This window comes from Suricata suricatta, chromosome 14 (genome assembly GCF_006229205.1).
Source record: "Suricata suricatta isolate VVHF042 chromosome 14, meerkat_22Aug2017_6uvM2_HiC, whole genome shotgun sequence".
Lineage (NCBI taxonomy): Eukaryota > Metazoa > Chordata > Mammalia > Carnivora > Herpestidae > Suricata > Suricata suricatta.
The window spans coordinates 66,070,500-66,093,948 of NC_043713.1; the positions used below are offsets into that span (position 1 = coordinate 66,070,500).

The 23,449-nt window shown below is 41.0% G+C and overlaps 1 protein-coding gene across 2 annotated transcripts in view; it reads right to left on the minus strand.

Annotated features, from left to right (window-relative positions):
• PITPNB (phosphatidylinositol transfer protein beta) overlaps nucleotides 1–23,449 on the minus strand; it is a 63,367-nt gene extending 39,918 nt beyond the window's left edge. For both annotated transcript variants that reach the window (XM_029921479.1, XM_029921480.1), the window contains exons 1-7: nucleotides 23,388–23,449; nucleotides 18,277–18,307; nucleotides 14,867–15,012; nucleotides 4,558–4,649; nucleotides 3,903–3,910; nucleotides 3,316–3,390; nucleotides 1,638–1,721 (exon numbers count right to left, since the gene is read on the minus strand). In XM_029921479.1, coding sequence (XP_029777339.1) covers nucleotides 1,638–1,721; nucleotides 3,316–3,390; nucleotides 3,903–3,910; nucleotides 4,558–4,649; nucleotides 14,867–15,012; nucleotides 18,277–18,307; nucleotides 23,388–23,407 — 456 coding nt within the window. In that variant the 5' untranslated portion in view covers nucleotides 23,408–23,449. The remainder of the gene's footprint in view (nucleotides 1–1,637; nucleotides 1,722–3,315; nucleotides 3,391–3,902; nucleotides 3,911–4,557; nucleotides 4,650–14,866; nucleotides 15,013–18,276; nucleotides 18,308–23,387) is intronic.

Consider the following 23,449-nt stretch of genomic DNA (forward strand, 5'->3'; position numbering starts at 1 on the left):
ACCAAAGTTGCCTTCTTTTCTGCTGGAGAACAACCTGGAATGCAAACCCATGAGCCACAAGATCGGATCATTTTGTCTGGCCAGCACAACATTCCCGAACACCAAAAATATGACCTGAAGTCCTCCCCTGGGGCACCTGTGCGGCGCTCGGCATGACCTGGTGACCTGCCGGTGCAGGCACGTAGGTCAACCTGGCCTGACCCACTAACCGCCTCACTCACAGCCGCTCCCAAGCACTTTCCTCCTACTATCATTCTTTCACATGCAGTGAATCTGGCGGAAAAAGACACAAAGGGGGAAAAAGGCAAAACAGACATCTAACTGTTGTTTTTAGAACAGAAAATACATTCACTTCTGAGGATTAAAAAAAATTCCTATATAATTTCAAAGGTAGAATTCTCTCAAAAATTGAAGTAACTCAAACCATAACACAACTAAAATTTAAGAAGTTCTTGACAAGGGTCCCTCAGTAGTGCTTACACTTCTGTTAAGGGAGGATATCCTAAAAGAACTGGACCCAGCCTAGCAGGAGGTCACTGCTAGCAGTCTCAACCCCAGTGACTGCAAAGGTGGGGGACCTCTGTTTTAGAAGGGTTACCTTGAAGTATCAGCAGCAAAACCAGACATTTAGTGTTTGGGTTTTTTGTTTGTTTGTTTTTGATAGAACATGAACAGGGAAGGACAGAGGGAGAGGGAGAGAATCCCAAGCAGGCTCCACGTGGCCAGCACAGGGCCCAACATGAGGCTTAATGCCACAAACAGTGAGATCATGACCTGAGCCAAACTCAAGAGTCAGACACTTAACTGACTGAGCTACCCAGGCACTTGTTTAGGTTATTTCTGTTCAACTTACAACGCTGTTCAAGTTCAGATAGTTAAGCACTGAAAATGAAATGGAAAGGCCATAAAAGAAAAATCTAACTGAATATACTGGGGTTTACCATGACAGAAAGAAGGGATGCCTGCTACTCTTGTGTCAGAGCTTCTGTTCTCTAAACTAGCAGGAAGAGGGTCACTGGTTGTCTGAACACATAGAAGTCCCCAACTGTGCCCTGCCAAACCCAGCAGTGACCAGCACACTCTGAGATACAAACTGAGTTAATATTCACAAGCTGCGGCAAAGTAATACAAGGGTCTTACTTTGGGAGAGTGCAGGTCTTCACTTTTGGGGGGAGTGGGGACAGTGTTTTTATTAAGTCAAAAGCCTAAAGTACAAATATTTATATCTAGTAAAAATCAAGATTAGGAAGCAATACAACTGTCAGGCTTTCTTAACCACACTTTAAAAGTATAAGGGACCCACATTATTTATAGAAACTCAAGGGAGAATTCTTTTATAAAAGAATGTTGTTAGCCCCCCCCACCCCCATGAAAACAAGCATCTATATATCTCAGGTATACTGACATTTCTCAAAGGGATCATTTGTGTCAAGGTGAAATCCACACAAAAGACAAATAACCTTCTCTCCTGCTCTCTGGGTTTTTTCACTGTATAGACCCATGCCTGAACTCCAGGCTCACTGCATGCCATCAAAGAAAGACTTTTAGATTTAAGAGGCAGCAGGTTAAAATTGAGAAAATTTTTAGATTTAAGAGGCAACAGGTTAAAATGTCATGGAGGACTTTGCAGTACTTACTGCTGGTTCAACTTGACTTCGATCCGCAATGTCTATGTGGACAATTTCAACAGTTTTCCACGTGTTCGGATCTAAACCGTGTACCTAAAAATGACAAAGATAACTGAAACACAACAAACTGTAGACTACTCATACTAGGCAAAACTATTACAGATACACACACACACACACACACACACACACACACACACGTTACAATCTTTATCTAAGTCTTTTAAAGCACATTATGAAGAATAAAAGAAATCCAGATTGCTACCTCACTAAATTAGTTGTCTGAAGTCTTAAGGGATCTAGAAATCTTGTTGCTCTCTGTAACCCTAAAAAATAAGCGTGAGGAAGGGGAAGGTGTGAGGATGCTGCTAATTAACAGAAATCCGTCACCATTATTTTCTGGCAGTCCTTGGAGATGAGCTATAGAACCAAATGTACCTCACCTACATTTAACCCAATAACATACAACAATGTTCTTGCAAGCTGTAAACCCTTGACAAGCATAATAACTAGACTGCAAGAAGCTGCCCTGCATGCTTTAAACCCTATCCTGATTTTGATCATCCTAAAGCTTTCCAGTTTCAGTAGGATATCAATTCCTCCAGTTCTCACATTAATCATTTATTTCTGAAACTCCCTCTATGAAACAATCAAGAACTGTTTAAAAACTGCCACAGATACGCCCATGTGAAAGCTGGAAAAGGTACATGAACTCATATACCGACTACAGCATACCAAATCATCGCATTTAGACTCGAAACTTTAGAATTACTATGAAAAAACATGAAATGTCAAACAATCATCAGGAAGAACTCAAGTCAAATACTACAAGTTATAATTAGAAAGTTCTACTAATAGGTACCAATCACATAAAAGCAGAATCTACCACAACACAAACTTTCTCTCCCCTAACAGCGTATCACAAGGGTGGACAGTAGTTCTCTGGAGCGTGCACCCACACAGAGGATGCTGGGGCTCACCCCTGGGAGTTTAATTCCGCAGGTATGGGATGCAGGCTGAGAATCTGCACTTTTAACAAGCTCCCAGATGCCGCCACTGGTCCAGAGACCACACTCGGGACAGCCACTGGGCCAAGGGCATCAGTCTCCACCGGATGCCTCCCCAAGTCCTCTGACAAGCCTTATCAAAAGTTAATGATTACTCGGAGTCCTAAATAAATGATCTTCTTGAAATTTATTTTAGGGATAAAAGTGTACCAACTCGTAAAAACCAGAAGCTTGTCAACATTTTTGTAAAATATTCAAAGCTGCTCTTCTCTCTCGCCTTTTGGCCACTTCTCTGACATCAACCCAGCCAAGTGGACCAGAGGTGAAAATTAAAGCAGTCAGTTTTGCTTTGTAGAGTAGCTGGGGTAAATATGGAGATGAGAAGATGGAAAACCTGAAATTAATGGCGAAACCCGGTTTGGAGATCTGTGAATGTCATCTCTGCTCTCCCCATCCCAGAGAAAGACAGCCACCTCACCACAGTCCACCCTGTCACCAAGGTGAGGGGGCCGCCAGGGAAAGCCCGCCTGCTGCCGGCGGCCTGCCTGCCTCGCCACAACGGGGCGCGCCCTGGGGTGTCCGGGCAGGTCTAAGGTAGACCACTCTGGTGACGACAAAACACACGACTGGATTCCCGTTTCCAGGGGCTCCTGCACTTAAGGCCCAGAGTTGAAACTTACATTTTCTAATGTTCCCAAGTCTGGTTTGTGCCATGTTTCAATTTTAATGAAGAAATCATCTTTCATATATTCATTCTGCAGAAAACACAACAGCAAAATGACAGTGATCTTTCACCAGTTCTTGGGGGCTTCCGTCTGCAGGAGCCTTCCCCAGCGTAAGCATCCGTGCTTGGACTCTAGAAGACTGATCCTCAAGTGACAAAGAATCACTAGCTACCTATTTTTATAGACTTGTCAGGCAAACCAAATGCTGCATGCTTTTAAATAATGTAAGCGATCCTACTTGCCATGCAGCATACAGGGCTACCAACATTAAAGAAGCTGCGAGGTCTGGTGAGCAAATGCGGTATTCAAAGGAAGTAGCAGAAGCAAAATAAAGTCAATGGGGAGAGTCTGAGACAAGGCTGGAAAAACGCGCTAACACTGGGACTGTGCAGTGGAGTGTGGGGCTGCTGGAAAGAGCACAGAGGAGGGGCCGTGCAGCAGTGGGCAGTTTTAATTTAAAAAGCAAGGAATGACTGAAAATAAAGTATGTAAAGCAAAATTTAAAGATGCAGAGTATGTGACACAAAAATAGTTATACTCACCGTTACGACTGAGGCATAATGGGCAGGTAGGCAATAAAAGGGGGGAAATTCCAGAATATTAATCAAAGTCAAAACAATCTGTCATATTATTTAATATCACGCAGATTAAACTACCTGAAAACACAGAACAATTAGCAGTTCATGTCTGCAAAAGTTTCTACACAAGTGACCCTACAGGATACCATACATTATGGAGTTAATCTAATTTTAAAACAATGGTAAAATGAGTAAGATCACAAAAGCAATACATCACTTTAAGGCTAATTTAGCAAACCACAGGAAACTGTTTCAGAAGTCTGTCATATTCCTCCCCTATTATGTGGCAATATGAGCAAAACACTCCTGAATCTGCACCAAAAGACATTTTTGACTGCGGAGGACCTTTAAGGTCTCACTCCTAGAACCAGTGCCGTCAGCAAGGACCTGTAGGGGGCTGTCGTCTGGGAATGAACCAATGCCCCTCACAGAGGTCTCAGGAGGGGAACCCAGGGCATGCTCTCCTCTGCCACAGCGCCTGCCTGCCGTGACTCCCCAAGAACCCCACAGAGGGCTTGCTCAGGTGTCACCCTTCTCAAAGGCCTCAGCACCAGGAGCCCCGCCCCCCTCAGCAGCAGGGGCCGGGGGTGGGGTGGCTGCCAGGGACGACGAGGCTTACTTGTTCTACAGTAGGGGTACGCATTCCAGGCTTTCTCGTGGAATACCAAGGAGCCCTCCGGAGCGATCATCCTCACGAATGCAGGAACTTTGCTGTGAGGAGAGGAAGCGTGAATGTAGTTCAGTACTACCATCACTTCTCTGTCGGCATCTACTGGGCTAGTTCAAAGTACTGTCTGTCGTCAACGGTGAGTATGTTCTAAGTTTCATAATTCATGTTCAAGACAGTAATCAACCGTCTTATTTTCAATCCCAAAGTAACCAAGTGGAAAATTAATGTAAAAACAACAAAATGACTAGGAACATTTAACTGTATGCAGGATTTAAGGGGGGAAAAAAGAAACAAGTTTGTGTTGGGCTTCTGCTCTACTCTCTAATGTGAAATCTAAAAGTTAACTGAGGCTATTCAACCTGTAATAATATAACACAGAAGTTCTCTTGTATGGTTAGATAGACCACACTCACTGTGGAATATAAAACAGCCCCTAGAATACTGGAGTGCTGTGAATAAAAGTTTCAAGTACATTGTACAGAATAAACCTAGAGAAAATAGACAATGTGAAGGACCCATGTAGAAATCTGATAGTAAAATATATCAAATACAGGGGCATCGGGGGGCTCAGTCAGGTGAGCATCCGACTTCAGTTCAGGTCATGATCTCACAGTTTGTGAGTTTGGGCTTGCTGCTATCAGTGCAGTCTGCTTCCAGTCTTCTGTCTCCCCTCTCTCTGCCTCCCCCCCACCCCCGCTTGTACCCTCCCTCCCTCCAAAACAAAATAAAAAACATTTAAAGCCTATCAAATATGAAATTTTATATGTTTGAAAGATGAATGTCATTTGCTGCCTCAACTATAGCTGGAGAAGGGTTAAGTACCTAATACATAATGAGTTTGTGACAATTCATAAGATAATCAGCTAAGATCCCAATAGATAAGTGGGCAAAAGATATGCAGGGACACATTACAATTTTTAAAAAAAACTGGCTAACAAACAAATGAGAAAATTAGTCTTTTCAGTCCTCAAAGAAAAGTACATGAAATGACCACTTTTTCATTTCATTTTATGTATTTATTTTGAGAGAGAAAGAGAGCGCACGAGCAGGGGAGGGGCAGAGAGAGAGAGAGAGAGAGAGAGAGAGAGAGAGAGAGAGAGAGAGAACCCCAAGCAGTGCAGAGCCTGACACAGGGCTTGAACTCACAAACTGTGAGATCGTGACCTGAGCTGAAATCAACGGTTGGATGCTTAACCGACTGAGCCATCCAGGCACCCCTTGAAATGACCACTCTTAATGGCTCAAGCCTACTGTTAAGGCAGTGTTATGGGCATAGGCTTCTTATACAGATTGGATTCAAATCCCAACATCACCACTTAGAAGCTGTGTGACACACTGGACATACTGCTTGGTTCTCTGAACTTCCTCATGAGTTGAACAGAGTCCCTATTACCTACTTTGCAGCGTTACTGGGAGGATTCGATCGGATAACACCTGTGATATGTTTGGCACATTGCAGAGTATAGTGAGAGCCCAATTAACAGTAGGTACTGCTTTTTAATTATCAGTTGACCTGAAGCTGAGGACTTCCACGTGCCCTTCTTCACTTATATCCAATAGCACTGCGATGTATACATTATTTCATACAATCAGCATTTAAGTGGCTAAATAATTACATGTCAAAACTATATCCTCCAACTTGAAGGATACTTTCTTCTGTATCCAAACTGCTTCTCTGAGAACTTTCAAACATAACTTAATTTCCTGAACTAAGAGAAAGAACAAACTAGGGAAACTTGGGCCCCAGAGAGGACTTCTGTCCTGATGATAAGAACGAGCAGTTGACCACAGACACCCCTGTGTTGAATTTTGGAAGCTAAGCAAGGGAACTGTAAAGGAAGCCAGAGAGCCATGCAGTGACAGAAGAGGTGGGGTGGACAGCCCTTCCACGGCCTCCTCAGTGCACAAGGACGAGAGCATGACCGGAGCTTCCCCTACTGTGGCAAACTGAACCACTAGAAAAGCAAAGCTGAAGCACCATGACGTACAACATCATAAGCAAGATTCCAGAGGCATAAAGAGATTTACCTGTGCCTTTACATCCTGAAAAGATAGTAATAAAGAGGAACTAGTTCTTTGAGCACTCATTCTTTCCAAATCTTGGGAAGATTCACGCAATGGGAAATAACTTCATAAAAATAAAGCCAAGAAACTGAAAATACTTTCGCCTTAAAAGTCAAAGAATATCTGAAGTCCAAATTATTCCTTTCGTTGCTGAAGAATTGGAACCCGAAGCCCTTCAACTGAAAGAGAGGTCTATTTGGGGTTTAATGTAACACCTATGGGTGATTTTCTAAACACAGCTGCAAGATTCCATATCCATGTGATACAAGATTCCATATCCATGTGATACAAGATTCCATATCCATGTGAAAGTATGACAGTACCACTGATTCACTTGGTCAACTTGCTCATAAACATATTTTAACCATCCTATTTATTCCTATAGTGTCCAAAAGTCTAAAAACCTTAAACACTCATCAAAAGTTCTAAAACCTGCTGAAAATTGGTAGTCACTAAAGGCCAGTAAGAACCAACTCTATAAGAAAGTTTTAACATTTCTTCATTTTCTTCCCAAATGCCTATTATCTTATTCCCAGGATACTTTTCAACTATAGGAATTCCAACAATAGATATTATTCTGACTTAGTTATGAATGACCAAACCTTTGAGCCAATTGTTTCAAATTGGCTGGCTTTTTACATTTAATGCTAACAAACATCTTTCCTCAGTGAACCGAAATTATGGACTCAACAGAGAAAATGCATAAATGGAGTAAATAAAATTAAATTTCATTTCTGCTTTAAGGGAGAAAAATTTTCATTAGTGGCAACTTTCAAATATTCCTAACAAGGTGGTTAAAGTAGGCATTTATATATAATTGGCAGCATGCACATTGGTTTTCTACCTCAGTTATCAACTTACCTAGCAAATAATTTCTGTTTTGGAAGCTCAGAGTCTCACAAAAGGAAAAAATATTAACTGAGTTAACAAAATGCAGATACGCCTTCAAAAACAAATTAACAAGGACATTCCTCCTCTTGTTTTCCCAACTATCACGAAATGTTCTGTCCTGATAAACCAACATCCATGACGGTGCTTAACTCAAGATAAACACTCAAGAGTCAGGCATAGGTGCGCCTGGATGTCCCAGTCAGTTGAGCATCGGACTTTGGCGTGTGGTAAACAAAATGAGCAAAACTGGTGCTATTTTTCCATCCTACATCCTACTGTGGATAAACATCAAAATGTTGAAAAAAAATGAAAGAATCTGAAGGCCAGATTAATTTGTCATAAATAAAACAATCTTCATTTTATAATCAAACGAAACGCACCTTAAATACACTGCACATCTCACTCGTTCTTTCACTCAAGTATTTAGTGTCCATTGTGTCAGGGGCTATGTAACAGTATGCAAACAGTGTGCAAACAATTCTTACGCCGAGCTTACCTTCCAGGGAAAGCAGCAGGAAACGGCAGTATATAACAAAAGGCAGTCCTCTCTGAAGTGCATGCGGTAAAGTTAGGAACAGTACCAGTAAGCACTGGGGTGAAGGTGCTAAGGAAGGCCTCTCTGAGGAAGTGACAAGACAACAGTGATCTGAGGGTGAGGAGGCCCAGCACATGAAGAGACAGGCCCCAGAGTCCTAAGATAGCACAAGCCTGCTTGGGTCACTCTGTGCCTCCAGCATGGCTGGACTGAGGTACAGGAGAAGAGAGGAACAGCCACAAAATGATGATGGTGAGGTGAGCAGAGGGCAGACAGATCACAGTGAGGCCCATTTTATAGGCTCAAGGGATTGGGTTTTATTCTTTGTATGATGGGAAGCTACTGAAGGCTTAAAGAAGAATGACAAAACCAGATTTAAATTTTAAGAACTTAAAGCTTTGTCGCTTTAGTATAGTCACGTTAGTAAATGAGAATTAACTGGAGTGGGCAAGAGCAGATAGAGGCAAAAATTAACTCAAAATGGTTTAAAGATCTACACGTAAGAGCTATAGCTATAAAATTCTTATGAGAAAACATAGATGCGAAATCTTTGGGACCTTGGATTGGACAATGGTTTCTTAAATATTACACCCAAGGCAATAACAACAAAATAAGTAAATTGGGCTTTTTCAAAATTATCAACTTTTTACACTATCAACAAAGTGGGACGAAAACTCACAGAATAGGGGGAAAAACTACACATCATGTATCTGATGGGGCCAGTTTCTAAAATATATAAAGAAAATAGACAGTTAAAAAACAGGTACAAGATCTGAACAGATTTTTCCAAAGAAGATCTACACATTCCCAGTGAGCACAGGAAAAGAGGCTCAACATCATTAATCAGCAGATATGCAAAGCAAGACCTTGAAATACCACCCCACACTCATTAAGATGGTTATTACCAAAACAAAATCAAACCTGAAAATAACAAGTATTATCAAGGATATGAAGACATGGGAGCCTTCATTCACTGTTGGTGGGAATGTAAACCAGTGCAGGGGCTCTGGAAACAGTCTGGCAGTTTTTCAAAAAGTGAGGAGTGAACATATGACCCAACAATATCGACTGTAGAAGAGTGTGTGCATGGATGTGGATACACACCCAAAAGAAATAAAAATATCTGTCTACACAGAAATTTGTACACAATGTTCACAACAGCATTATTTTTTAAGAGTCAAAAGAATGGGTAGTAAGAGATCAGTATGGAAGCAAATGGAAAAGTTCAAGAGAAAAGAGACAATGCTAACTTTCACTAATGTGGTGGGGATGGAAATGGGAAAAATCGGTAGATATAAAAGGGAAAATTTACAAAATGACTTAAAACCCTCATTTGTGGGGAAGGACTAAAGTCACCAGACACAAACTGACTAACTTTCAGTGGACAGAATAAGACTTTAAGGTTTTAAAGAATTATCAAAAAGACAGAGGGAAGGAAGTATTTTTCACATAACAAAAGAGAACAGCAATAAAAAAATGTAACATACCACAATGAGGAAACAATACATAACAGAAGTTATTTCTGATAATATTCTGGAATATGATCACTCTTGATTAAGAAGTGTGAACCACACAGGGGCAGCTGGGTGGCTCAGTCAGTTAAGCGTCCAATTTTGGCTCAAGTCATGATCTCAAGTTTCACTGGTTCAAGTCCCGCATCGGGCTCTGTGCTGACAGCTCAGAGTCTGGAGCCTGCTTCAGATTCTGTGTCTCTCTCCTCTCCACCTCCCCTACTCGCATGCGGTTTCTCTCTTTCATTCTCAAACATTAAAAAAATTTTAAAGTAAGTGTGAACTGTGCAAAATTTAAAACTTAGAATTATACATTAAGAAAAAATTTTGTGTTGATGTCTAATTCTGGACTCAAGAATGAAATTACTATATTTGGCTGATATTTATCAATCTCATACTTATTCAAAGATACTCTCTGATGTGAATCATCATATATAATCAATCACTGTAGTCTCAGGTGATTTTAAACTTCTCATTTTTAAACATGAACATAAATTTAGTTTCTGGCAAATGACTCTTTTGCCTACAAAAATGAGCTCTTTACTGGAAACACATGAAATTTTAAAATAATTTTCAATTAAACCTCTGTTGTTCCAATCTTTGGGGAACAAGACCATTCAGAGTTTGGTGCAGACTTACAACTGGACTGCCTGGAGATGGTGAAGACATAATGCTTATGAAAAATAAAAGAGTAAACCTGATTGTCCCCAAGAAGGGAAAGAAAACAACAAAAGAACTGATCAGTGCATTTCTTCCTACAAAGTCTCAGGAGAGCTGCAAGTTTTTCTCTGAAATAACCATCTCAAAAGTTGCAACACATTTCCTTGCCTTGCTTTAAAATTCTTTGCCCAGTAAAGTCTTTTCTCTTGCCCCACCATCCACTGTTAACTGTTTATTAAACATCATAAGGAAACATACTCAAAACTTTTATGGTAAATGGGGTACAAGACAAATATGTACACATGAAATACACGGTCAGGTGTCAAAATGCATAGACGTGACAAAAAGTGATGGCAGTTTAAGGAAGAATAAAAGTCGTCAGGGGATGTCTCTGCAAAGGACAGAGCTGACTGTGTGTGGGGAATTGAGCAGGTTATGGACAACCCCATATCACAAGAAGAAAAGAACCTAAAAGGATGAACATGGCACTTCTGAAGGACCATGAAGAGACAGGCTTACCTAGATCCAATGTCTGCACTCTGGACAGTTAGAACAATTGAGAGACATGGAGAAGTACACCTTGTTAAGTTTCACTTTATTCTGGAAGATGACTTGAGACTTTGAAGACTTATGACAACACGACCAGTGGTCTTGGAAAAATTTCTCTGTCAACTCTTAGTGTTTGCTTCAGAAAATAGAAAATACTGTATCCCTCTCAAAGGGCTCAGCAGTAGAGCAAAGTGGTTAAGAGGGCAAGTTCTGGAATCACAATGTCTGCCTAAGTTCAAGACCTGTCTCTGCTACCAACAGTAGTGACACAGGGCTAGCTACTTAAACCTTTCTGGACCTTTGTTTCCTCACTAGAAAAGGTCACTGTGGGGAATCAGTGAGCTCCCACCTAGAACACTTACAGTGACTAGCACACAGTAAGAATACAGTAACGACTAGATCTTCTGCTTAGAATTACCATGGACAACTATTTACTCTAAGTTATCAAAGGATATGGAAAGAATCTCATTATCCTGTAAGAAGATTATTTGAAATTCAAAGAAAGAAAAGTTCCCTGCATTGGCCATTAAATTATGGGTTTTTAATATCTTGCCAAGATTGTTTCTCAACCTTCTGGTTCAGATGAAGTGTATCTATTTTACCAAGAAGTGTCTTGCTGAAATGGGAAAGCCTACTGGCCGGGGAATACAGACGCTGATTCCATTTTGTATAGCAGACCTCAGAACCAAGTATTTCAAATGTAAAAATAAGGTGTCGGTGGCCTTGGGCAACAAATTTAGCCAGCCAGGTTTGCAATACTATTGATGATGCACACAGCACTAGAGCCTACCTAGTGGAGCCAATGCCAGAAAGGGGAGCAGGGGTTCCTGGGCACAGACTCAACTTCCTAACCCCTCTAGGAACTGCAGGTAGGCCTTCAGCATGCCAACCTTGCAGCGTGCCCGCACAGGGTACTCAATCTGACAGGCTGTGCCGCCAGCTCTGTGTCATGACTGCCATCATTCCTATAGCACAGCGAATGCCTCAGCACTTACTGCTAAATGATTCTTTGCCCTTCCGTAATGTAATTATCCTGTGGCCACTGTGCCATCAGCGTGACACTGACGACCCTCAGTGTGGACACCTGACTGCCTGCCCTGGACTGTTCCCTCCCCTGGACTACACTGACCCTGAGTTTGGCTTTCTTCCCAGAAGGTTTTCAGTTGTTCTTCACTACCGCCAGAGAGGCCATTACCCGCCACGCTGCCTGAGACCCATTAGGGCCACCCTCTTTCCTTTTTTCCTTTCCTGTCTCAGGCCTCTCCGTGCTTCTGTCCACAGCTGCTATCTTCTTCTGTGACAAAATCCGTCTTCTGTGGGCATCAGACAGCCCTTACCATCCAGTCCCTCCCTTTTCATGGGACACCTGTGCTCATGAGGTCATGAGTGCTTGTTGTCCAGGACTTGGGACTGCCTACTTGTGACCAAAAGAGCATGGGATCAGAACCCACAGAATGCAGGTCTGAATCACCATCCCACCACCCACTAGCTGCGTGACTTTGGGTAAACACGCACTTTAGTGTCCTCTTAGGCACAACATGCCTATTGCTGATTTTTCAGGACTGTCATGAGAAGTAAAAGAATACACGACAGGGTAAAACCAAAGGGCACTAGGAAATGGTTTTAGCTCCTTCTAGGAATGAAGAAGCCAAGGCTTACTGGAAGGCTGGCCACTAGAGAGCCAGTTTTCCTTTACTTAATCTATTAAAAGCCTGAGAGGAATTCTAAACTTCACCCCCAAATAAGCTCTTGAGAACACTAACAACTTTATTTTTTTAACATTTATTTTTGAAAGAGACAGAGCATGAGTAGGGGATGGTCAGAGAGAGGAGGAAACACAGAATCAGAAACAGGCTCCAGGCTCTGAGCTAGCTGCCAGCACAGAGCCCAACGCGGGGCTCGAACCCATGAACTGTGAGATCATGACCTGAGCCGAATTTGGACGCTCAACTGACTGAGCCACCCAGGCACCTCCACTAACAACTCTTGGACTAGCCATATTTATATGGCCCTCTTCAAAAGATTTATTATTTATGGCTGGGATGTCATCTGAATCAGATGTTTCAAAATATTTATCATTTTTTTCCTAATTAAACAAAAATACAGAAGAGCAAAAAAAATTTTTTTAATCACTCATAATCCCACCACCAAGAGAAAAACATTCCTAACATTTTAATGAATCTCCTTCTAGGCCGTTTCCTGATTAGTTTTTTAAAAATATATGTATTGCATATTTATATTTACACATAAACTTAACAACTAATCTTTTCCATGTAATGATATATCAAACATTTCCCCAATTTCCCACTCTCAGTTTTCAAATGAAGGGTATTTTGAATCTGTTTCAAGATTATTCACATATGGACACCATACAGCAACAGAAAATTTTATGTATCAAACATTCTGGTTAATTTTAGAATCTCCAGAGAGTTAAATGTTTACAATAAGAAAAGTTTTTACATGTTGGTAAAATTCAGTTAATGAAGAAGTGTAAAATAGTAGAAAAGTAAGACTAAGTATATACAAGCAAATTTAATACTATAAATATTACGTAAGATCATGACATCTAGAATGCCACTTTTTCTCTCAACTGACACATTTTTTTAGGTATACTTAGGGTGCTCACAAACTAACAGGAATCACGAATAAGACAGTCTCGATAGACAACTGATTGATCAGAATTATTGCCTTCATTCAAACCTCCATCAGAAACAGATAAATATTGTGTTCTAAGAGAAAATAAATAACATTTAAGATTCTATAAAGTCATAACCTTCTTTATATTCACGTGTCAGTATAAATCAAGCAGTGGTCTTAAACTGAAACAAGAGGAAAAATACTGATCATCATAGCTCACCTACAACTTTGAGGAGCTCTACAAAAACATGGGTGTTATTCATTTCAATATGAAAAGAATAAAGGCAAGAAAAGATCAAAGCTCTCTCCTACCTTTAATAAATTGGGGGAGGCTACTGAAAAAATGGACTCTTAAAAATCCATTAGTGATCTTTTGTCCTTCCTTGGACAAATACTGGTATGCATTTTTTGTTTTAAAATATTTATGCCAGAGATAGAGATCAGATGGCCAAACTTAGTAGAACTGCAGAAAAGAACTTCTATCAGCCAAAGACATAAAAACAATGAACAAAAGATTTGAAGTCAAGTCACATAAGAAATTCAAACAGTCCACTAGTATACACATTCAACTTCGCTAATAAAGAAATGCAAATTTAAACAAGAGACTATTCTTGTGTATCTAACGGGCAAAAAACTAAAGAGGGAAAAATATGGAAAATGAACACTATCAAATTCTTGGCGAGCAATCTGGCAGCAACATCAAAATTTTAAATTTTGCCTGCCCTTGCAGCAATCCCACTTCATACGGTTCTCCTGGAGAGGCAGTGACCGGAGGCGTGAGGACATTACAACAGCATTCACGGAAATCTTGCATGCAACATGCAGAAAGGGAACGCACCTACACTGACTTATTTAGAGAGTAGGTAAGTCAACCATGCTTTGTTCACACTAGGAAATCTCACTCAGCCTTAAAAAGAACGCCATGGACATTAAGGATGTTCACCACGGGTCACTGCACGGAAGATAAAGGCACTGTAGGACTGTCCGTATAGGACGATCCCACTTGTCATAGAAAACAAAAAATAACAAGTGATGGAGCTCTCAGAACATTTGTTTCTAAAAGCTTATTTGCATATGTACAGAAAATGATTCGGAAGGAGAAACTGTTTCTAGTATTTCTCCCTGAGGCGATGGGTATGTGATGGCAAGAGGTGGGAACTAAGTTTTTATTTTGTAACCTTCTCTGTTGTCTGAACTTTTATATAAGCAGTTATTACTTTTATAATTTAAAAATTACCAAAAAAAAGATGGAGGTTCTCTCAAAAAATTAAAATGCAACGTACTATCACAGTGAAATTTTTAAAAGTAACTTCCAGGAAGTTAAAGGGTGACATGCTCAACAATAAACTGCATCGTTAAGGCATCATTTTCAATAGGATGACTAAGCATCAAATGTGAACAGTCAGCTTACCTCTTTAGGTGATAGATTTTGTGTGTATACTGCCCCTTTTCTCCATCCTTCTCATAAGGTTCATTTTTTAAGACTTCAATTCCTTCTCCACCACCAGTTTCATTCTTACTAGCTTCTGCAACAGAGTAAAGCTGTCCAACCTGATACTGGAATTTCAGAGCACAGAAATGTCAGTAAGCTAGTAGTAACTGTGGAAACTTCCCATGCTAAAATCTTACCATATACGATACAGAAAAGCATATCCAAAGCATTCAGCACATTTGTTCCATGTGACAACAGGACTCAAATTAGAAATTAGTACGTTTAGGAAGACAAACATTAGATGATCATACAGCTTAAAGAAACTCTGTAATATTTTTACAAGACTTCCATTATTTGAGAAAATTGCTGGTTACACTCTGGGGTGTTTTAATATGTACTGTTCACTTATCAAGAAAACATCTTGATGCCCACCTTTTTGTATAATATACATTTATATTTTCCAAAGCACTTTCACATCCATTTTATTTCATTTAATTTCACAAAATTCTGAAAAAGGCATGACAAAAATATAATTGCTACTCTGCCAATCAAGAAACCTGAGCAACCAAAATACCATTCTTAGGGGCGCCTGGGTGGCTCAGTCAGTTGAGCGTCCGACTTCAGCTCAGGTCATGATCTCACGGTTCGTGGGTTCGAGCCCCGTGTCAGGCTCTGTGTTGACAGCTCAGAGCCTGGAGCCTGTCTTCTGATTCTGTGTCTCCCTCTCTCTCTGACCCTCCCCTGCTCACGCTCTCCCTCTTTCTCTCTCAAAAATAAATAAAATGTTAAAAAATAAATAAAAGTTTATTTTAAAAAATACCATTCTTAATGATAATGAGGAACAATATAAAGCATAATAATAAGGCCTGAAAACACAAATAATCATTACAGTTCAAATTCTAGTAGACCTCTGGGGTCTTTTTTCCCATGGCTTCTGCCTGACATGACCAATTTGGCCCTTGTCCACCAAAACAGAAGTGATGGTGAGTACTCAGGATCAAAACTGTTTATTGTAAAGTTCTCCAGTAAACAGAAATACTTTTTAAAGTGTTATAAACATACATGAACTACTATAAAAGGCAATAAACTGCTGACAGTCATTTCTATTGTATTTAAAAAATGTTTTTAGTATTTGTTTATTTTTGAGAGAGAGAGAAACAGAGTGCAAGCAGAGGAGGAACCGAGAGAAAGGGAGACACAGAATCTGAAGCAGCTCCAGGCTCTGAGCTGTCAGCACAGAGCCCAATGTGGGGCTCGACTTCATGAGCTGTGAGATCATGACCTGAGCCAAAGTCAGATGCTTAACCAACTGAGGCCTGCAGGCGCCCTTATTTCATTTTAAAGTGAACCGGAATTCTCAATGACCTGAACCAATACCTCTGAGTGGGCAGTATTTTTCTGTGCCAATCTGGAGCTGTTAACAGTTCCAACAAATATCAAAAAGCAAAGTTTTCATGTTCTAATTTGTTCTAGTGACTCAACCATGGCGCTATCTCCAATCTCCTCAAATTTGGCTAAATTTCTTCCTCCTGGTAAGGAAGGCCAAGAGAAATGTTTTTCTTTCATTTTTTAAGCATATTTTCAAAGAAAAGCTATCACTAAAAATGAAATCATTCAAAATGAACTTTATTTGAGACAAAAAATAGGGGTAGTGGTAAGCTCAGTAACACTTGTATCTAAAAAGCCCATGGGAGTATGCCACTGTCTTGAAGGTTGATTTAAATACACAATAACTCAATCACTCAATTTGGGTTTAGGAAGCTAGAACCAAACATGTTTCTCAAGAGCAACAAAAATAATATCTGTAGGTGTTTTAGACTGGAGGAGGAGGTGTTTCTTCTTTGGTTTTTGTGATAACAACACCAGGGTTGGTCCAGTAAGCTACAATCCTTAATTAAGTCCTTCAAAACGTACTTTTCAACACTGTCATATTTTTAAAGAAGAAATAAAATGTCTCTAAATCAAAAGATAAATTTAATCTCAGGCAGGAACAGAGTAACAAAACTTCCCACAGAAACAACTAAACAGTATCCAAAAAAATGTTACTAATGAGCTGATATTTTGTGGCATGCTACTAGGTTTTTTTTTTCATTCTCACTTTTAAGAATAACTTAAAGTCAGACAAGAGACGTGTTTAGTAAATCTGAATAGAGGAAAAAGCTGAGATTACTTTAGGTGACAACACCAAGACTCAGAAAGATTTCAACAAGTTGATCTGACCAACTGAAACCAAAAGAAAAAATTTAACCAAAACAAATGTCAATTTCCACATTCAATTCAAACAATCCGTTGCACAAGTAAAGCACAGGGTTGCCTGGCTTGAGTGTTTTTGCACAGGGAAGCCCCAGGCACTACTGAGATGTACACAGCTGGGTTCAAGTCTGCTTTAAACTATGTCAGCAGCTACTCATTCTTAGTTCCTGCATTTTTCCCCTTTCTGTCTTCTGTCAGCTGTCACTTCTTAGGTTATCAGTTTGTTTTGTCCCACTTCCAAGTCACTGCTTCTAATCTACTGTCAGCTCTAGCAAAACCAGAAAACTGAGCAAGTGCAAACTGTGTGCAAGTTCTAGGAGGACCCAGCAGGCTTTGGGTGGTTTGCTACAAACACCCACTTCTCTGCTTTCATCCTCGTTCCCGGCTATGCCTCAGAGAGCTACAACTGGAGAATGCACAAGCTCTGGATAGGAGGTGTACTTCTGTACCATGTGCAGATCAAGGGAGACGATAAGCTCTCGCGGTTACGTGCCGGGGAGGCTGAGTTTGGAAGAGTGGCTTCAGTGGAGAGCAGCAGCAGCAACTACGACGCATGTAGTGACAGCAGCTGGCGAGGAAGTCTAGAGGTCATGTTAGACCAGGCCAAGTGAACACGCTGGGAATGGTTAACCCTGTGACTTCACGGAGAGGAGAAGGAACAAAAGAACGTGAGGGGAGGAGCCAGAATGGCCAACAGAAAACCCAAAGGGCTACCAGATGCCAGTCAGAATAGGATTATTTCTCACTGCACAAGTGGAAAGGACTGCAAGCCACAAACCCTATAGGAAAGCAGATTTGGGCGTAAAGTCAAATGTTTGAAATAACCACCAGTAAAATACACTGTTCCTCTAAGCAGCAAGTTTCTTAGTCTTACAACGTTAACACTGAAGTTGGAACCTCCTTTCTCTGGGATACTGTAGCAAGAATTCCTGAACTGGACAGGAGATTAAACTACATGCTTTAGACCCTTTTGAAACAAGGCAGTGTAGCAGAATGCACTTACAATTAATTATCTGTGTACACCATAATTCTTTTGTATGAATGTAAAGGTAAGCGAACATAACAAAATATGATTTTAGATTAACGTATCAAAACACAATGTATCAACAAAACAAAACAAAACAAGCGAGACTTACCTCCTGAACAGAACATGGCAAAACCACACGGCTAAAAAGGACAAAAGAAAAAAAAAAAACATTTATCATGTATGAAATATATTGAGCCTTAAAACACAGATCTTTAGGTTTCAAAGAACTTTTCAATCCACTGAATCCAATGACAGCATGATACAAGAATGCCATTTATAGAAGAGGGTCTTCAGAATGCTTACAGTTATAAATGAGAATTTTTTTAAATAAAAATTTTTAAACTGGGTAAATGAAACTACTATTTCTGAGTGTCAGTGATGATTCCCATTTAGTGTCCTTACTGTACCAGGACCCCAAATGCAGTTGGAGAGATGCTGGTGAGGAGAAAACGAACAAGAGAAAGCCCATCACTCAAAATTGCAGGGTGCCGAATATATTATTTTTGGACTGTCTGGTCAGGTTGCCCTCAGGAAATTTTTGGCATGGTTTCATTCTTCATCTCTACACTAGAATTTTGTTTTCATGATACTTCTCATAGGGTATAGGTCATGAATCTCTTGAATAAACACTTCCAAAATTGTGCCCCACTACCCAATTACTCCTCAGTTTTATTAAGAGAAAAACAAGTAAAAAAAGTCGTTTAGACTTACCGAGAAAAAAACTATATCAAGGAAAATACTCTATACTCTATAAATATAACCCTTCCAGGGTAGATGCAGTTTAAGGTTGTCAGATGTTTCATCCTGTCCAAGAGTTTATTACTGGACATACAAAAGGACCTAACTGGAGGCATAATGCTCCTGAATATATATTCCAAAAAACTGTATTGTATTGAATTATTTTATATCAAAATATTGCATTTTATCACCAGATTTTCATAGGGTAGTGCCTTTACTTTATTTCCAGCATAAACTCTGAAAAACCCTGAGTATCAACTGACTTGTGATAATAGCTGGTGTCCAAGATAGTGACTTTTTTATTTAGTCTGGCCCTTTTCAGACTTTTCCCTACTAACCATTAAAAGACACAGCAGCGCCATTTAAAATTTCATTTGAACTCTCTATGATAAGGGAAGAAAAAAAAACCTCACAACGGTCACCTGGATTTTCATTTTACAGAAAATTCACAATTGTTCTTCCTTCGGCTGCATGTCCACCCACCCCTCTCCCCATCCTCCACAAACAGCTACACTGGAGTGCTCACATCACCTTCACCTCCAATAGTATAAAACATGCCTCCGGCTAAACGTTCAAAATTCTTTATCTTTCTGATAATGATCATCTAAAGACAAGTCACCAAGACTAGTAATTCCTATTCTCATAAATACACTTGTTGTACAAAAAATCCTTCCATACCTAATCCTTTTAACTGTCTCCTCAGAGTACACACTAACTTGCTATCTCTGTCACTTGAAATAAACTAGGGCCAAGCAGGCGTGGTGGTCAGAGGGGGAATAAGATACAGATAGAGAGCATATTTCGGAAGACAGAGAAAAATACAAAGACATAGGCTGGGAGCAGATTTTCAGGGCCTGGAATACAATGGTCAGAAATCTTTTACATTTATTAGGCAACAAGGAATCGAGGAAGGTTGTTCCAGAAGAGAAGTGACATGACTACAGGTAATCTGAAGAAGCCACCTGTAGGTAATTAAAAACCATTATGAAGCAGGATGTGGGGGGAAAAGCCAACTTTGGGGAAGTTGGGCAAGGGTGTACAAAGGCCTGAACCAAGAAGATGGGCTGCAGAGGAAATGAAAAGAGACGAGAGGAAAGAGTTAAAGACTTCCCTAAACTTTCACAAAACCTAAGAATCACTGCTGAGTAATTTTCACAACTACTCACTGGTAGGAAGATCCCTACTTTTATACAACAACACTTCCAGGGAATTACTTCATAAAATATAAGGCAACGGATCAAGACATTCAGGATGAATGATGAGTCAAATAAATTCTTCAAGATTTGCTTAACAAAAATAAAAGGAAGAGATAGGCTCTGATTTTCTCTCTTCTCAAAGTAGTATTCAAATTTTAGAGCAATTTGAAAATTTTCAAAATTCTCTGAAAATCGTCAGAAAATAATATTCCAGAAACTAGCAACTAGTTCTTTAAAACCAGGCCTTTATGTGAATGGCAACTCCACCCACTGCTTAAGTAACAACTTGAAGGGAACTCCCCACCCTGAACAGTCATTTTTAAACTTTCAATCCATGTCAAAAATAGATGACATTTTTTAAGACAATAAACATTTGCCAAACTATTTTACAGTTTACCAACACCTTCACATAGGAATGACCTATTCATTGCTCCTGACCAAAAACAATTTTAGAAAGCTGACTTGCAAGCAGGAAGAATCATTCTGTTCCTCTGACAGCACTGAGCACTTACAGTATGCTGGCCTAGATGCTAAGCTGCATACAAGGAAGACTTAAAACAGTCTCTGCTTTCAAAAAGTCTAAAAGGAAAAACAAAGTCTGGGGGACATATAGGAAGAGTGAACACCAAGAAATGTCATTTATAACTCCTCAGGAAAAATATTACACTTGGGCACATTACACCATTCATTACCTCGGTGCATTTAAATCTTTACAATGAACGTGATGGTTCACAAAAAGTGTACTGTGCAGATTCCCAGTGGGAACTGCTTTCCACAAGTTAGCTTGATACTCCTGACATAACTGTCACAGATATCTACCGGACACTTAATTCCTATTTTAGGTTGGAGGAAATAACTCTAATAAAAATAATGAGATCAGTGATTTAAGATCAGTTCGACAAGTCGTGTGCTATGTGACTTGGGCCAAGTCAGTTTCCTTCTGTCTTGTTCCCTCCATTTGTCTTACTATCTGCTACCTACCTACATTACAAAGATGTCAGAGTAATAAAGAAAACTTTCATGATACTATGCTAATATGTTAGGGTTTTTTTGACTGAGAAATTAAACTTTTAATTTAACTTTGATTAGTGTAAACTTCAATAGCTATGCATGGCTAGTGGCCACCATGCACTATGTCTATGCAATCCAGGTACAGCAAGAACAGAGAAAGTCTTTCACCATCCTCTGTCAACCATATCCGAAGCAGAAAAGGTGGAAACAAAATAACAGAACTCATACAGGCACCATGAGTATTCTGATCACAGACTTCATGGCTCCAAAGTATCCTAGTCAGGCAATGCTAAATATCATCACCAATTTTTCCATTGTAAGATACTGTTAGCCAAAAATCTGTTTAAAAGAGCAAAAACACTGGAGCTAACATATTAGCATGACAATTAGCATTATAAATAACTTGGAAGAAAAGGCTTTATAGAAATCCAAAAGTTGGGGTGCCTAGGTGGCTTAGTCGGCTGAGCCTCCGACTTCGGCTCAGGTCAGATCTCACGTTCGTGGGTTCGAGCCCCGCGTCAAGCTCTGTGCTGACAGCTCAGAGCCTGGAGCCTGCTTCAGGTTCTGTGTCTCCTTCTCTCTCTGTCCCTCCCCCTCTCATGCTCTGTCTCTCTCTGTGTCAAAAATAAATAAAACATTAAAAAAATGAAAAAAAAAAAAAGAAATCCAAAAGTCAATACTATGAACTTTAACTGAAAATGTGCCTTTTCCAGGATCCCTGTCACTGACTAGAGTTGTAACTTTTCATTAATTTAACAAGTACTTATTGAGCCCTTACTATGTTGCAAGGACTATTCTAAGCCTTGGGGATATGGAAGTGAGCAAAAGGGACAAATTCATGGAGCTTACGTATAGTAAGTAAAATAGATTTTTTAAATGTTTCACGTTAGGCACTGATAATTGCTACTGACAACAATTACAGGGGAAAAGCAAATACTAAATGGTAGGGGCTGCAATTAGGTTTTCAGAGCGGGATCCCTAAGAAGGTAATACTTAAGCAAAGACTTGAAGAGGGCAGATTGGTTAATGAGATGAGGGAAGGTTCAGGCAGAGAGAATAGCAAGCAGAAAGGCCCGAAGTGAGCATTTTCCCTGAACTAGAGAAAGAACGATAAGGAAGCTTGTGAGCGAGGGACAGGCAAGGAATGGCAGTGTGATCAGACCAGAGAGCAGTGCGCGGGCTATTGTAAGGGCTTTGGTTTTTATGCAGTGAGATAAGGGCGGGGGGAGGTGCTAAGTAGAGAAATGAAAGGAGTGACTTCTTAAAAGAAGTTTGAGAACATTAAAAATAAAGTGTCTGGAAATGGCTAGATCAAACCAAAATTTATGTTTCAGAATTTAAAATGAGAGGAGCATTGGAAAAACCAAGGAACAGGCCACACTCGACATCCCGTGTTACCCACAGGACGCTGACGAAACGAACCAGCTGTGACAGCTCAACAATCGAGGCTAACCAGATTTCCTGTGATAGTCACAGTCCCTGCCGGTGGGAAATACCGTAACTTTTAGGTAAAATCACTTCGCCGGTCCTGATGCACCTGAAAACCACAGCATTTGACAGGCCACGTGTTAACTCCTCGTCTCAACCCCGTGAAGTAGGTGGAACCCAGAATGTCATCCCATCTTAAAGGCATGAAAACTGAGACTCGGAGCAGAGAGACAGCTCTCCTGGCAAGTCAACTGAGCTGCCCTGGGGAGCGCGCTTTTTCCCGAACTCACGGCTCCTGCTTGAACTTCAGGGCGCCGACGTCCCACCTCAAGTCCTGGCACCAGGGCTGTCTTCACCTGGCATACCTGTCTTCCGCGGGTTACACCGCAGGCTCCACCCCAGACAAGTCACTGTCAGACCCACCGCCCCTCCCCACCCCGGGGTCCGGCTCCGTCCCACCGGCGGGCCTGCAGGTGGGCCCAGACTGAGACTGGGGTGGGGGGGCTAGGAAGAAGGCGGGTCCCAGCGGAAACTCCCGGCCTCGCCTTCCCGAGCCACGCGCTCCGACCGGGGACCCAGGCGCCTCCGCCCCAGGGGAAAGGGCGGCAATGTTATCATGGCAACGTCAGGCGAGCTGGTCTGGGGGCGCGCAGTGGAGAGGCCTTCAGCGGACCGGGGGCGCGGGCCGGGGGGAGGGGGCGCGGGCCGGGGGGAGGGGGCGCGCGCAGGGAGCGGCCATCCCGCGGCTCGCTCCTTTCTAGGAATATTCCGCTTCCGCTACTCCTCAATCAATGGGCCTCCACCACCTCCTTCGCGCAGCCCCGCACGCGCCCACCGACCCACTCACAATTCCTTAATCAGCACCATCTTCCCGGAACCCCCTCACAAGCTGCCGCCGCTACCGCCGAC